Here is a 13646-nt window from a genome sequence, read left to right as displayed (position 1 = left end):
CAGGCAGAAAAGTGTCATTAAAGAGACCAAAACAAAACAAAAAAAGTCATTTTTCAGATACATTCCTCTATCAAACATTAAATAAAAAATTACTGAGGGAAGAATGATTTTTCTGCAAAATAACCCTAACTCATGATCTTTCCCAGAAAGGTCCTTTAAATTTCATATACCATATGCATATGAGTTACAGTAGAAAAAAATAATATGACTTATATTGGTTATTGATTCCTATAGCATATCATAGGATTAAATAATTCAAAGTAAAAAGCATTTACTAAATCCTTTCTATGAGTTCTATGCTACGCTAGCATCAAATACATACAAGATACAGCCTCTCCCTCCAAAAAAACTTACTATGCAGTTAAGAAACCACATACTTATGAAACAAAAGCAGTGGAAAGCAGTCATGATTGGATACTTAAGTGTTAAGAGTTCAGGTAAGAGATCATTGTAGCCCAGAATATCTGGGGAGGTTTTGTTGACTATCCAGGGCTTGAGTTTTTCTAAAGAAGATGAGTAAGAGGAAGGGGGCATTTCAGAAAGACAGAGACACAGTAGCAAAGACAAAGTGCTAAAACACCAAAATCTATTCACTAGACAGAAAATAGCTAAGCCTAAATAAAATAGGCTTAAATAAACTTTTAGTAAAATAAAGGAAAATCATTTCAGATAAGGAACATGTGGTTAGATAATGGAAGACTTTGAAACCAACCATCGAATAGGGCAAATGGACGACTACCTCATACCATCACCCCAACACACGTACACAAAAAAAATAGGATTTGTCATTAAAGAGACCAAAACAAAACAAAAAAAGTCATTTCTCAGATACATTCCTCTATCAAACATTAAATAAAAAATTACTGAGGGAAGAATGATTTTTTCTGCAAAATAACCCTAACTCATGATCTTTCCCAGAAAGGTCCTTTAAATTTCATATACCATATATAAAATGTAAGATATATATATATCTTAAATTTGAAGGGTTCTAATATGTATTAGAGCAGAAAATGTACTCTAGATGATTCAAGTGTCTAAATTACCACAGTTAAAACACAAGGCAATTCCATAAAATAGATTGCTCTGGTTCCCCAAACAAGACTGAACTGACTTGGGACTCTTTACCTTGAAATCTCTGAGGCTTGCTGGCATTTTCAAAGTCACAAATCTTTTTCCAGTTATCCTTCACCACCTCAGGAGACACTGGCTGATTCCTCTGTCTTACAATGGCTCCAAGGGTCCGCTCCCAGCGTACTGGTTATAGAAACAAAACTATACTGAGCACATAGTTTAAGTGGGAGACAGAAAGTAAAATTCATAAGAGCTGCTTAAATTTTTTTAACCGAAAAAAAGGAAATTCAGAAAATGGCTTTTAACCTCTAAAGAGTTTTACTACATCCCTTAAAATGAGTTTTTCCTAATATAACAAACTCTTTAGGATAATATCAACTTAAAAATATATATATTTGAAACTGAAGGGAAAAATTTTTGACTATGCCAGATACTAACTGAAAGTAGAATGAAATGCTGAATCAGAAGAAGTTACATTATATATTATCATGCCAAAAAAACTGACTTCATGACTGCAGATCACTTGAGGAATATACTTCAAGATAACAGAATAGAGCTTGGTTGGAATAAACTGAAGAATAGTGGTGATAAGAGGTCAAAAATTCCAGGTAACCAAATTAGTCTATCAAATAGTCCTAAAGAACTCTCCCTTGTCCTTCCTTTGCTCCTCCTCATTTTCCATAGAAAGTCAACTAAAATGTGCAGAAATCATTATCACTGCACAAGTTCCACAAGAATTAACATTGTTTTCCTTTTTAAAATCTTGAGAAATAAATAACCACTAGTAACCTTAAACATAATGATCAGACTTTAATGTTTATTAAGTTGAAGATATATCTTGGAGAATGACAGAAACGCCTACTTCTAGAACTTTCCTATTGAGTCCCAGCTATAGCTTTTATTGAAACAATTGATCTTCCTTTCTTAAAGTGGTATCATAAGACCCTTAAAAATGCTTGAGTAATATATTACTTTAATAACTGGAGAAAACAGATGAAATTACTGATACTCTACAATATGTTACAACGATGCCTTCCAGTAATGGCAATCTTTTAAATAATTCAATTAGTTTTGATACCAATAGCCAACTGAAAACATGAATTAGAATACTGGAATTTTCACAATTTTTAAAAAATGCTTTAAAGCAATTATCCAATTTTGGAGGTCACACAGTTAGGGCTGGAGTAGGAGAGGGTTGAAGCCAAATGAATTTACTATCGGGCTGAAGGGGAATAATTTCCACAGATCAGTTGCAATTTCTGTCCCAGAAAACTGTCCAATGTGATTCTTCACTGTCTCTTCTTGATGTCTCATGCTCCAAGATATAAAAGAATTAAATGAGAGAACTAGAGAATTTGCCTGCTGTGTTCTTCCCATATTTTTAAAAACAGCCCTCCCTCCCACTCACTTCTCTGTGGAAACAGTAAGAACAAGCATGTGTGATGCCAAAGACATGGGAAGACAAACATGAATCTAAATACAGACTGTGCTGACTTAAGGAATAGTCAGTTCTGAATAAGATAGAGCAAGTCCTGAATAAGGACTGCTAACAGAAAGAAAATTATACAGATTCTTGAAAATGCCATAGGCCTCCAGGAAAACATCCATGTTTTAGAATACTTGTTGGTATAATGTTTTTATTTGAATATGCGTGTACTAGATCCAATAGTTAGACAAATGACAAGATCATTCCCCAGCTCTAATTGGATATGCAGGTTTAAAGATATGGAAATAATGTATGGCAAACCAAAAACCAAAAGAGACTTACATTTTCCAATCCATCCTCCCGCAACCTACCAAAAAGAGGGGAAGAAATTTATACCATCTAATGTGAAATCACTAACAGATGTTTTTAAATTAAAAAAAAACAGGCAATCTTAGTAAGAATAACAGAAGGCTAGATGACAATGTAAGAAAATAACACAACTCTACAAAAGTCCATTGGCCCCCATGACTGCACAGTTCATGTTATCAGAGTAGAACTATAAAACAGCACAATGTAGTAGAAAAGCATGATTCTGATGTCGGAAACCAAAGTTTGATATGAAGTATTCTACTGACTAGCTGTGTGACTCTGGTCAAATTATTTGACTTCTCTAAATCCAAGTTTTCTCTTATGTAAAATAAGGATAATAACACACTCTTCATGACGTAACCATGAAAGTTAAACAATAAAAATAGTTTAAATGCCTAGCACATCACAGGCTCAAAATACATGTCCTTCTAAAAAGACCTAGTGAATAAAAAAATTAAAAGAAAAATAAAACCAGAATTTGACTTAATAAGCTAAATGTAGTCATTTTAATGAAACATCTACATAAAGATAAAGCAAACGACCAAATACGTTAACTACCACATAGAAAGGTAAATTTTTTTTCTAGAGATCATTCAAAGATATCCTCAGAAGAAAATGTCTGATGTAGTTTGTCATATCTTTAAAGACCACCAGAACAGCGTGCCAGAACTTATACAAGAATTCCACGTACATATGACAGAAGAAAATTAGCAGACAGCACACATCTTAGTGGCTATAGGCTCAAGGCTATGGCTTTTTAATCACCATTTGCCTTTATGTTAAAATGCCCACACCTGTTATAAAAGACCAATCAGCCTTGATGCTGTCACAATAGATAAATCAGCAATGGTTTTGATAACAGGCAAGAGAGATATCGTCTACCATATTTTAGGAGTGAAGCTGCAAGGTCCTCTCAGGTACAAGAAACAACAGCTTCAGCTGAGCCAAAAAAATCTATATTTGCCACTCTAGTTATATAGCAGAAGTTTGCAAACAAGATAGTAATTTACTTTCAAGGTTTAACTCAGGAGATTACACATATATCTCTTACTATATTTTATCAATCATGCATATCAAATGTTCCTCACTAAAAATGTTCGCAATATAGTAAAAAAGAAAAACATATAAAACTTCATTTACACATGATCCTAATTATTTACCTTTGAGTGTGTGTATAAAATATGTATCTAAAAAAAGCCTATTCATGGAAAATGCACATCTAATAAAAGACTGGAAGAGAATACATAAAAATATTAATAGTAGTTATCTCTAAATAATGGTAATGTGGGTGATTTTTATTTTCTTCTATATACTTTCCTGTATATTTAAAGTTTTCTATGAAAAGTACATATTTTGGTTGACAGAACTAATAATAAATATAATTATGGAAGATAAAAAGCTTTTTTAAAAAATTCCCTAACGAGATAAAAGACAGGCCAAATTTTGAGCTTCAGATGGCATGATAAAATTAAATTTTCCTCTTCTGTAAATTTGAGTTGTAAAGTTATTTCCACTTCTAAATTTCTACAATTTACACTCAATGGCTTTGATTAAGAATGTAGAGGCACATATCTCTGCTTATACATGTGCAGATTGTTTTTTATTTGCTTATCAGCTTTTTATTCAATAAATCAGGCTAATATATCATTCATTTCAAACGGAACCAGGTTATTTTGCTACCAAGAAATGTTTAAGGATATCACAGCATTCTTCATAGAACAGGTTAATTATTACCACAGATAATCAAATAAGGGAGGAGGTTTTAATTATAATAGTTTGTGCTACAAAAAAAGAGATCTAACTCAAACGAGGAGTCAAAAATGTACAAACTGGCATACAGAGATCTAAAAGGACTTTGACTGTAGTAAAAATTGGGTCTCACATGATGGTGGGATTATGTGTGATTTTTGTATTTACAATAAACATTTCAAGTTTTGCAACAAGGAAAAATATAATTTATTTTTAAAGTTAAGATAAATAATAAGTTGTGTTTATTGATCTATCATACCCAGACTAAATTCTTGCTATACTGCTATTATATTTTAAATTGAGGAGTGACTGCTATGTACTAGGTCCAATGCTAAGTAAGAGTTTAAAAATATGATTTCTAGTTGTCATAACAAAAGCCCAAGAAAACTAAAACTCAGGAAGATTAATCTGCACAAAATTCCAGCAAGCTAGCAAATACCAGAACGAGAATTCAAAATCTGGCCTGGCTGACTCTCAACCCTAAGCTCATCCTTCTACTTCACCAGCGAGCTTCTCAAACCAAATGATACTTTCTATATTTGACTAAACACATCAAACCAGCCACAATTTTCATTTCGTAAGAATATTAGAAACGAAGAACTAAATAAAAACAGAATTTATGAAGCTGCTGCTACTTTCTCAAAGAAGAACATTAGTCAACACTTGTTCCTTAATTATAACATAACCATGATATTTTAAAAATATGAAGTGATGTCAACTGATGCAGAGTTTTACAAATGTGAGCAACTGGAAAATACTAATTTTTAAATCACCTTTTATATTTAATTACACAAATATTACTTTGGGAGAAAGTGGGAAATTATAGAATACCTCAAACAAGCCACCATTTTCATCACAACTCTCGTGGCAAAGCCAAAGAACCAGAGGTGCCACATAATCCGGCTTCAGAGCTTTCAGAATATCTGAAATAAATACCCAAAAAAGTTTTTTTTAAACAAGTATACTTATTTAATCAATTATTTTACTTTCTGAAAATATCTTAGAAAATTATAGATAATTCAGAGATATTTTTTAAAAATAAGAACAAAAATAAATATACATGATTAATTAATCTAACATCCAAGGCTTTTCAAAGAATTATTTTCATCACAATGGAGACATTCCTAAAGCTTTTTCAAGCTTCTAACATTGAATACATCAGACATACCTTTCCAAGATAGGTAAGATACTAGTCAGGAGAAGATAAGTTATAGCTGCCTAGGCAAAGACTGGTGAACAAAGCTATACAAAACATGAGGAACTCAGGTACCATTCATTTCCAAAATTATTTTGTACTCCCAGCTATTTCACCAAAAGCTACAAAAACAAAAAACAAACAAACAAAGCCTTGATAATTGTAATGGCAGTAAGATAATGATGTGAAATGGACCCTGCAACCATTAATGATGAGTAACAAAGCGTAAAAAATATTTTCTCATTGCATCTTTTCTGTGAGAAACTTAATAGAGCAGAAAGGTACTACATAAGGAGTAAGAAGACCTGGATTTTACTGCTAGCGCTACCACGCAGGCAACTTAGGACACTGTGAGCACATCACTTCGTTCTCCTGGATCTGTATCTTCATCACTAAGATGGTAAGTAAAATGCTTCCCCTGCCTACTCTGTCAAGTTGTTCCATGGCTCAAATGAAATTGAATTTGTTAATATACTTTATAATCTTTAAAGAATCAAATAATTGCAAATTTAGTTGTAAAATGACAAAACTTAATTTGTATTAATATGCAAAAGTAACGAAGATGACTTTTACAGTCTCTGTAAATTAAAGAGCAGCTCCAAAAACTTTTCACTTTAAAGCCTCTAAAAACTCTTAGATATGCAAAAAATCTAATGGTACACTGTTCCCCACTCTCTATTATAAGCATGAGGAGAAAACTAAAGGGATATTCCAACCATTTCAAATTATATGATAAAACAAATTCTTAATCTATATACTATTCATCTAAATACATAACATTCCGTGAATGTCCTTTATATATCAATTGCAAAATGGAATGTTAAAGGATATTTATATAGAGATTCAGATGAGTTGACTAACTTTATAGTACTGAATGCAACAATAAATACATCTAAGAAATCCAACTCAACATCTATTAGGTGAGAAAAAAGAAGAAAAGAACAAAGTCACATAGGAAAAATACTTCTACTTCCATCTTATTTCATATATTGTCACTTATAGTTAAGCAACATTTTACAGCATCCAGCTTGGTTTCTCCTGAATTTCACCTCATGCGCCTTTCCCCTTTGCTTAGTTTAATCAGTATCTTTTCACTGTAAAAGACCATTACCGTGAGTATAACAGCTTTGTCTGAGTTCAGTGAATTCTCCTAGAGCATCATAAAGCCTGAGGGTCATCTTGAAGACCCCCAACACAAGCAGAGATCAGTGAGAACTCTGTAACCACTGGTTGGATGTTAAACTGGCTTAACCCATTTGAAACTAATTTAGAATTATCTCAAGTTTAGCATTTGTATATTCTATAACTCAGCAATTTTACTTCTAAGTATGCACTCTAGAAAATTCTGTACAAAAAAAGCAAATAAACTGGACACAAACCCAAATGTCCATTTATGAATTAGATAAATTCACATAACGAGTAAAAATGAGTGAACTACAGCTATACATAACATAAATTAATCTTACATATATAGCATAAAGTGGAAAAAGCAAAAAGCAATCACCCCCAAAAAAGCAGTATATTTCATGAGGATCAAAAACATGTAAACCAAAAATAAAGGGTTTAGCCATGTATTTATTACTTTTTGAAGAAAGGTTAAGGAAATGAAAACCAATTACTTTATTTAAGTGATTACATCTTGAGGGAAACAAGAGGTTTGTGATGAAAAGAAAGATAAATACAAGTCACTGGTAATGCCCCAGTTTTAGGGCTGCATGACAGCTAGTCTTCAGGATGGCCCAAGTGATCTCCATCTCCTCTTATTTACCCCTTTTTGCAGTCTCTTCCTACAATGTAATACAGTTGGTCTTTGCAAACAACAGAATAGGGCAGAAGTGACAGTATGTCACTTCTGAAATTAAAAGATAATGCAACTTCCGTCTTGGTGGCTGTTTCTCTCTTTCAAATTATTAGCTCTGAGGGAAGCCAGCTGTCATATCAAGAGTAGTCCTATGGAGAAGCCCACACGGTGAGACACTGAGGCCTCTAGACAACAGTTAGGAAGGAATGGAGGCCTCCTGCCAACTTTCATGTTCATTTTATGAGCTTGGAAGTGGATACTCCAACCCAGACAAGCTTCCAAATAACTGGAATCCCAGCAAACATCTTCATTAGAGATCCAGAATCAGAACTTCCGAGCTAAGCCATTGAAAATTCCAGACCCTGCAAACTGTGAGAGATAGTACATGTCTGTTGTTTCAAACCACTAAGTTTTAGAGTAATTTCTATGGCAGTAAATAACTAATACTTAGGAAGTTAGTTCATGGAGATCCAGTCTAGAATTATGTTTCATTTCTTATAAGAAACATGTAAATTACATACATTACTTTCCATTTATCAAATATATTTCAAAGAGGAAAAGGAAACTGCAAATGTCTCCACACATTCATAATATCTGGCTTTTTTCCTTTGATAGCTTGTAAGTGGATATTTCAAAGGAAGAGAACTCGGGGGAAAAATAAGTTTTCAGCTTTTTCTTAGCTATAAAATATAAAAACTAAAATAGGTGTCCAAGATGACAGCATAGAAAGACCTTGAACTCACCTCCTCCCACTAACACACTGAATATACACCTACAAATAGGGCTGACTGAACAGCTTCTACATAACAAATGATGGAAAGGTCACACAGACAAGGGTAGGAAATACAGAGACATCGTAACAATGAGAACCCCATCCCCAACACGGTGACTTGCAGGAGGGGTATCAATGAGGAGCCCATGTACAGACTCACCCGCGTTGGGGCCCAGCAAAAAAAATAGCTGTTTAAAGGGCACCTAGGCTATATGTGAATGACATCCATTTACAAACCCAAGAGTATCTGCCAAACAGGTGCGGAACTGCTGGAACTCTCCCCAGGATCAGAGGTAGGTACCAAGAAGCATCATTTTTTATGTTACCCCTCCAACACCAACAGTGTAGGCAGGAGCAAAGTCCAGGCACTTCAGCTGGCCAGCCAAGGCCTTCCAGTGCACCCCAAGATCCTGGTCCACACCAGCTCCAGTAATCCTCCAAAGAAGGCCCCAGTGCAGTGTCCTGAGACCCCACCCCCACCAACTATACCTGATTCAGCCATCCTGCCAGGATAGAAGTGGCAAGTCATGTCCCCGGACACTCCCATCCCACACCTCCTCCATGTCTAGCCATCCTGCCAAGGCAGCACCGGCGCAATACTCCCCAGCTCTAGCTGTTCTACCAAGGCGACCCCAATGCAGCATACTCTGGGACCCCAGGCCCACACTCACTTCGGCTCCAGCCATCTTACCAAAGTGACCCCAGCATAACATGTCCAAGGACACCTGGACCGACACCTGCTCCAGCTCCAGCTATCCCACTAGGACATTCTCAGCACAGAGCACTCCGAGACACACCCCAACCCATGCCCACTCCAGCTTCAGCCATCCCACCAAGATAAATCCAACACAGCGCATCCTGGGACTCCCAACAGCCAGCTCCAGTTCCAGCCGGCCTTCAAAAACAACCTGGCATACAGAGATCACTCCAATACAAGGCCACTCTTCAAGACCAGAGAGGTAGCTGTTTCACCCAATACACAGACACAAACCCAGAAAGTCAAAATGAGGAGATAGAGAAATACATTCCAAATAAAAGAACAAAACAAAACCCTAAACAAAAACGCTGATGAAATGAAGATATGCAATTTACCTGATAAAGAGTTCAAAGTAATGGTCATAAAGATGCTCCCTGAATGTAGAAGAATGGAAAACACAGTGAGAACGTCAACAAAGAGAAAACATTAAGAAAGAACCAACCAGAGCTGAAAAAAACAACTGAAATTAAAAAAAAAAAAAAAAAAAATAGAGGGAGTCAGCAGTAGATTAATTGACAGAAGAATGCATCAGCAATCTGAAAGGCAGAATAGTATAAATCACCCAATCGGAACAGCAAAAAAAAAAAAAAAAAAATTTAATGAGGATAATTTAAGGGACCTCTAGGACAGTATCAAGTTTACTAACACTCACATTATAGAGGTCCTAGAAGGAGACAGAAGAAAAAAGGGGTGGATAACTTATTCGAAGAAATAATGACTGAAAACTTCCTTAACCTGGGGAAGGAAACAGACATCCAAGTTCGAAAAGCATAGAGAGTCCGAAGCAACATGAACCTAAGGAGATGTATGCCAAGACATATTATTATAAAATGGCAAAATTTAAAAATAAAAAGAGAATCTTAAAAGTAACAAGAGAAAAACAATTTGTCACATACAAGAGAAACTCCATAAGACCATGAGCTAATTTTGCAGTAGAAACTTTGCAGGCTAGAAGAGAGTGGAAGAGTAAAAATATAGTGCTTGGAATGTGTTTAAACTTAAGTGACCATCATCTTAAAATATACTGCTATGCATATAGGTAGATATATATGAACCTTATGGTAAACACAAATCTACAATAGATATACAAAAAATAAAGAGAAAGAACTCAAACATAACACTAAAGAAAACCATCCAACCATAAGGGAAAAGACCAAAGAAAGAAGAAAGGGAACAGAGAATGACAAAACAACCAAAAACAACTTTTAAAATGACAATAAGTATATACCTATCAATAACTATTTATAAAGAGACTAAATTATCCGATCTGAAGACATATGGTGGCTGAATGGATTTAAAAAAAAAAAAAAAAAAGAAGACCCATCCATATGCTGCCTATAAGAGACTCACTTTTAATAGAAAGACACATAGAGACTGGAAATGAAGGGATGGAAAAAGATATTCTACGCAAATGGAAACAAAAAGAAAGTTGGGATAGCAATACTCATAACAGACAAAACAGACTTTAAAACAAAGACTGTAATATAAGACAAAATAAGGGCATTACATGATGCTATAGAGGTCGATCCTTGAGGATATAGGTTTTATAAACATAAATGCATCCAACACAGGAGCAACTACCTATATAAAGCAAATACAGGCATAAAGGGAGAAACTGACAGTAATAATAGAAAGGGAGACTTAATAGATATATACAAAATATTTCATCCCAATATTGCAGCATACACAATCTTTTCAAGTGCACATGGAACATTCTCTAGGATGGATCACGTTTGGCCACAAAATAAGTCTTGATAAATTCAAGAACCCTGAAATCATATCAAGCATTATTTCTGACTACAAAATTATAAAACTAGAAATCAATTACAAGAAGAAACTGGGAAAAAACATAAACATGGAGACTATAAAACGTGCTATTAAACAACCAATAGGTCAACAGTCTATTAATTTTAAAAAATAATTATTATAGAACAGCAAGAATGCTGTTATCTCATTCTGTAAAATAAAAAGTTAAGTAGGTATATATGTATGTCTACCTATACAGAGAAAAAATGAAAGTTTATCTTAGCATGGTAGAATTATGGGTTATTTTTTTACTTTTCCCTTGTACTTTTCGAAATTTTCTCCAATGAACACAAATTATACATAGTTTTTTTAAATGGAAAGAAAAATAATTTCTTAACTATTCAGAAAATTAAATACTTTTGCAAAGCTCACTTGACACAGATTTGTGGGTAACAGCCCTGAAAAATCTAAGCTACTTACCTTCAGAGAATAAACTCTGGGTCATCCTTGATCGAGCCGCTGGAGCAATAGTGTTACAATGAATGTTGTTTTTCGCGCCTTCAATTGCAAGACTATTTGCAAGGCCCAGAAGACCTAGTTTTGCAGCACTATAATTTGCCTGGCCAAAGTTGCCATATAGTCCTGAAGCTGATGAAGTCATAATGATCCTAAAAAGAAAACCAATCCCTCATCATCTTTTCTATGTTTAGATAATGTTACAACTCTAAGACTTTTTTTTTTCAGTACTATTACACCTGTCAAAAGCAAGTCTGTATACTGTCACTAGTTTCTTAATGTTATGATTCATATATCTAAAATAATAATAATAATAATAATAAAAGTAATCTTCTAAAATTCAACTACAAGATTTACCTGTTTTAAAATGAATCTCTGGTCAGAACCAAATGAATTCAAGTGTAAGAACATACATTCATTATCTACTGAAAACAACAATATTTATAAACATAAACTGGCAATACATGTTAAAATTTTAGTAAGAAATATTAGATAAAGCCATTCTAATTCTTTAGTCATCACTTTGCCCCTCCTTCCTTTCTGGATAATATTAAATGCCTCACATTAAAATAATGCCATCTCATAATATGACCCAATCTCACTCACTTTACCTAGTAGAAGTAAAATAAATTATATTGTTGCAGAAATGTTGCAGAAAAAAAATCAGACCAGCGAGAAACCAAGTACCACTCAGAAAGTAGAAAACTCAGGTTTATTATGCAGGTGGTCCCAGAAGAGCTAGTGCTCTGAAGATCTGGGCCCGGAGCTCAAGGGCAACCTTGCTTTTATGGGGCTCGTCCGTGTAGTTACAGTTGGCCAGGTGGCATGGGCCAATTGGTTAATTTGTCCTCAGGCAGTTTAAGAGAGCAGGAGTTGCTATGGGTTACAGGCAGTCACAAAGAGTTACAAAGCGCAAGAATTTCAGACAGGAACTTATTAGGCAATACATTTGTTATCTAGACAGAACAAGCAAAGGGAGGATGAGTCTTTAGTTAATTTAGAGGTCACCCTGCCTTTCAGCCTATGCGGCAAGCATACCTCCAGAAGCAGAATAAAGAGCTGATTACAAGGCTAGCCTTTAGAGTAGAAAATTCCTCTTCAATAGCATTTACTTTTGGAAGCTGCTAGGATCAAGATAAACTAGAAATCTCCAATAAGAAGAGGTATCACAAAAGATTTACTTTTGATAAATATGTGTGAACCTTAACTTAAAAAGAATGACCTTGACATTAGAGTGCATAGAGCCACTTACTACCTCTACCATATTCTGAGTCACTGACATAGACACAACCATAAGAGTCCTACAATTTCTAAACAATTTGTAAAGACTAATTCATGTCTAACATGTACCAGCTAGCAGGAAACAGCCACTCATCTCTCACAGTTGGTCAATGGATACACGAAATGATATTTTGGTTACAGAATTAACTACAGCTAAATCCTCAATGTTTGTACTGCTGAAATATCAGAGAACGGCAAGGAAAATTATAATAACAAAAAGCAGGATGTGAAAAGAAATATAAAGCTGTCCAGCTCAGCTAATCTATAACTAAAAGACCAATTTAATGAGAGGGTATGTGCCAAAACCATATTTAAAAAGCCTATGCATATATGATGTTTTCCTCAATGTCAAAGCAATTATCATGCATTCCCTGCACCTAAGAACCCACACACAACATCTCTAATATCCCTTGAAAGCCAAATGCAACTCTACCTTCCAAACTTCTGTTTCTTCATGTGATCCCATGCTGCCCGGGTCACTTGGAATGAACCCCGCAAATGAATTCTATGGACTATATCTAAAACAAGAAATTATTGTTACATTTTATCAAAAATTCAGATAGGCATATCTCAGAATCAACATAAGCAATGATTTACTTATAAACATATGTTCATTTTATATCTAACATTCATAATGAACTACTGTCACACTGCTCTCTAAGTAATTACTTTTGCTTTTGTTCCAATTATGAAACCAATCAATAGTTCTACTCATTTTCCTTATAATTTATGATAAAATTATTGAAATACCTGTACATATCTAAATATAAAGCCATCTTTAACTTATGCCTACTTTATATAAAAATTCACTAATACAAATATCGAAGAATTTTACATACATATTTGGGACTCAACACAAATTAATTAAAGCATAATCATAAACCACACAGTTCATCAAGAAATATTTACTAAATGCTCAGTATATCCCTATTTTTCCCAGAGTTTTAAATTGGGGGATGGGAA

At 34.4% G+C, this 13646-nt stretch overlaps 1 protein-coding gene across 1 annotated transcript in view; it reads right to left on the bottom strand.

The window, feature by feature from the left end:
* HSD17B4 (hydroxysteroid 17-beta dehydrogenase 4) overlaps positions 1–13646 on the bottom strand; it is a 79954-nt gene that overhangs the window by 45099 nt on the left and 21209 nt on the right. Inside the window, 5 exon segments of the mRNA XM_006913306.3 lie at positions 1056–1254; positions 2840–2864; positions 5447–5538; positions 11367–11554; positions 13117–13201. Of these exon segments, the coding sequence (XP_006913368.1) occupies positions 1056–1254; positions 2840–2864; positions 5447–5538; positions 11367–11554; positions 13117–13201 (589 nt within the window).

Source organism: Pteropus alecto, unplaced genomic scaffold, assembly GCF_000325575.1.
Source record: "Pteropus alecto unplaced genomic scaffold, ASM32557v1 scaffold20, whole genome shotgun sequence".
Classification (NCBI taxonomy): domain Eukaryota; kingdom Metazoa; phylum Chordata; class Mammalia; order Chiroptera; family Pteropodidae; genus Pteropus; species Pteropus alecto.
The sequence above is the reverse complement of the archived record's forward strand: the minus strand, read 5'-3'. Positions and strand labels throughout refer to the sequence as shown.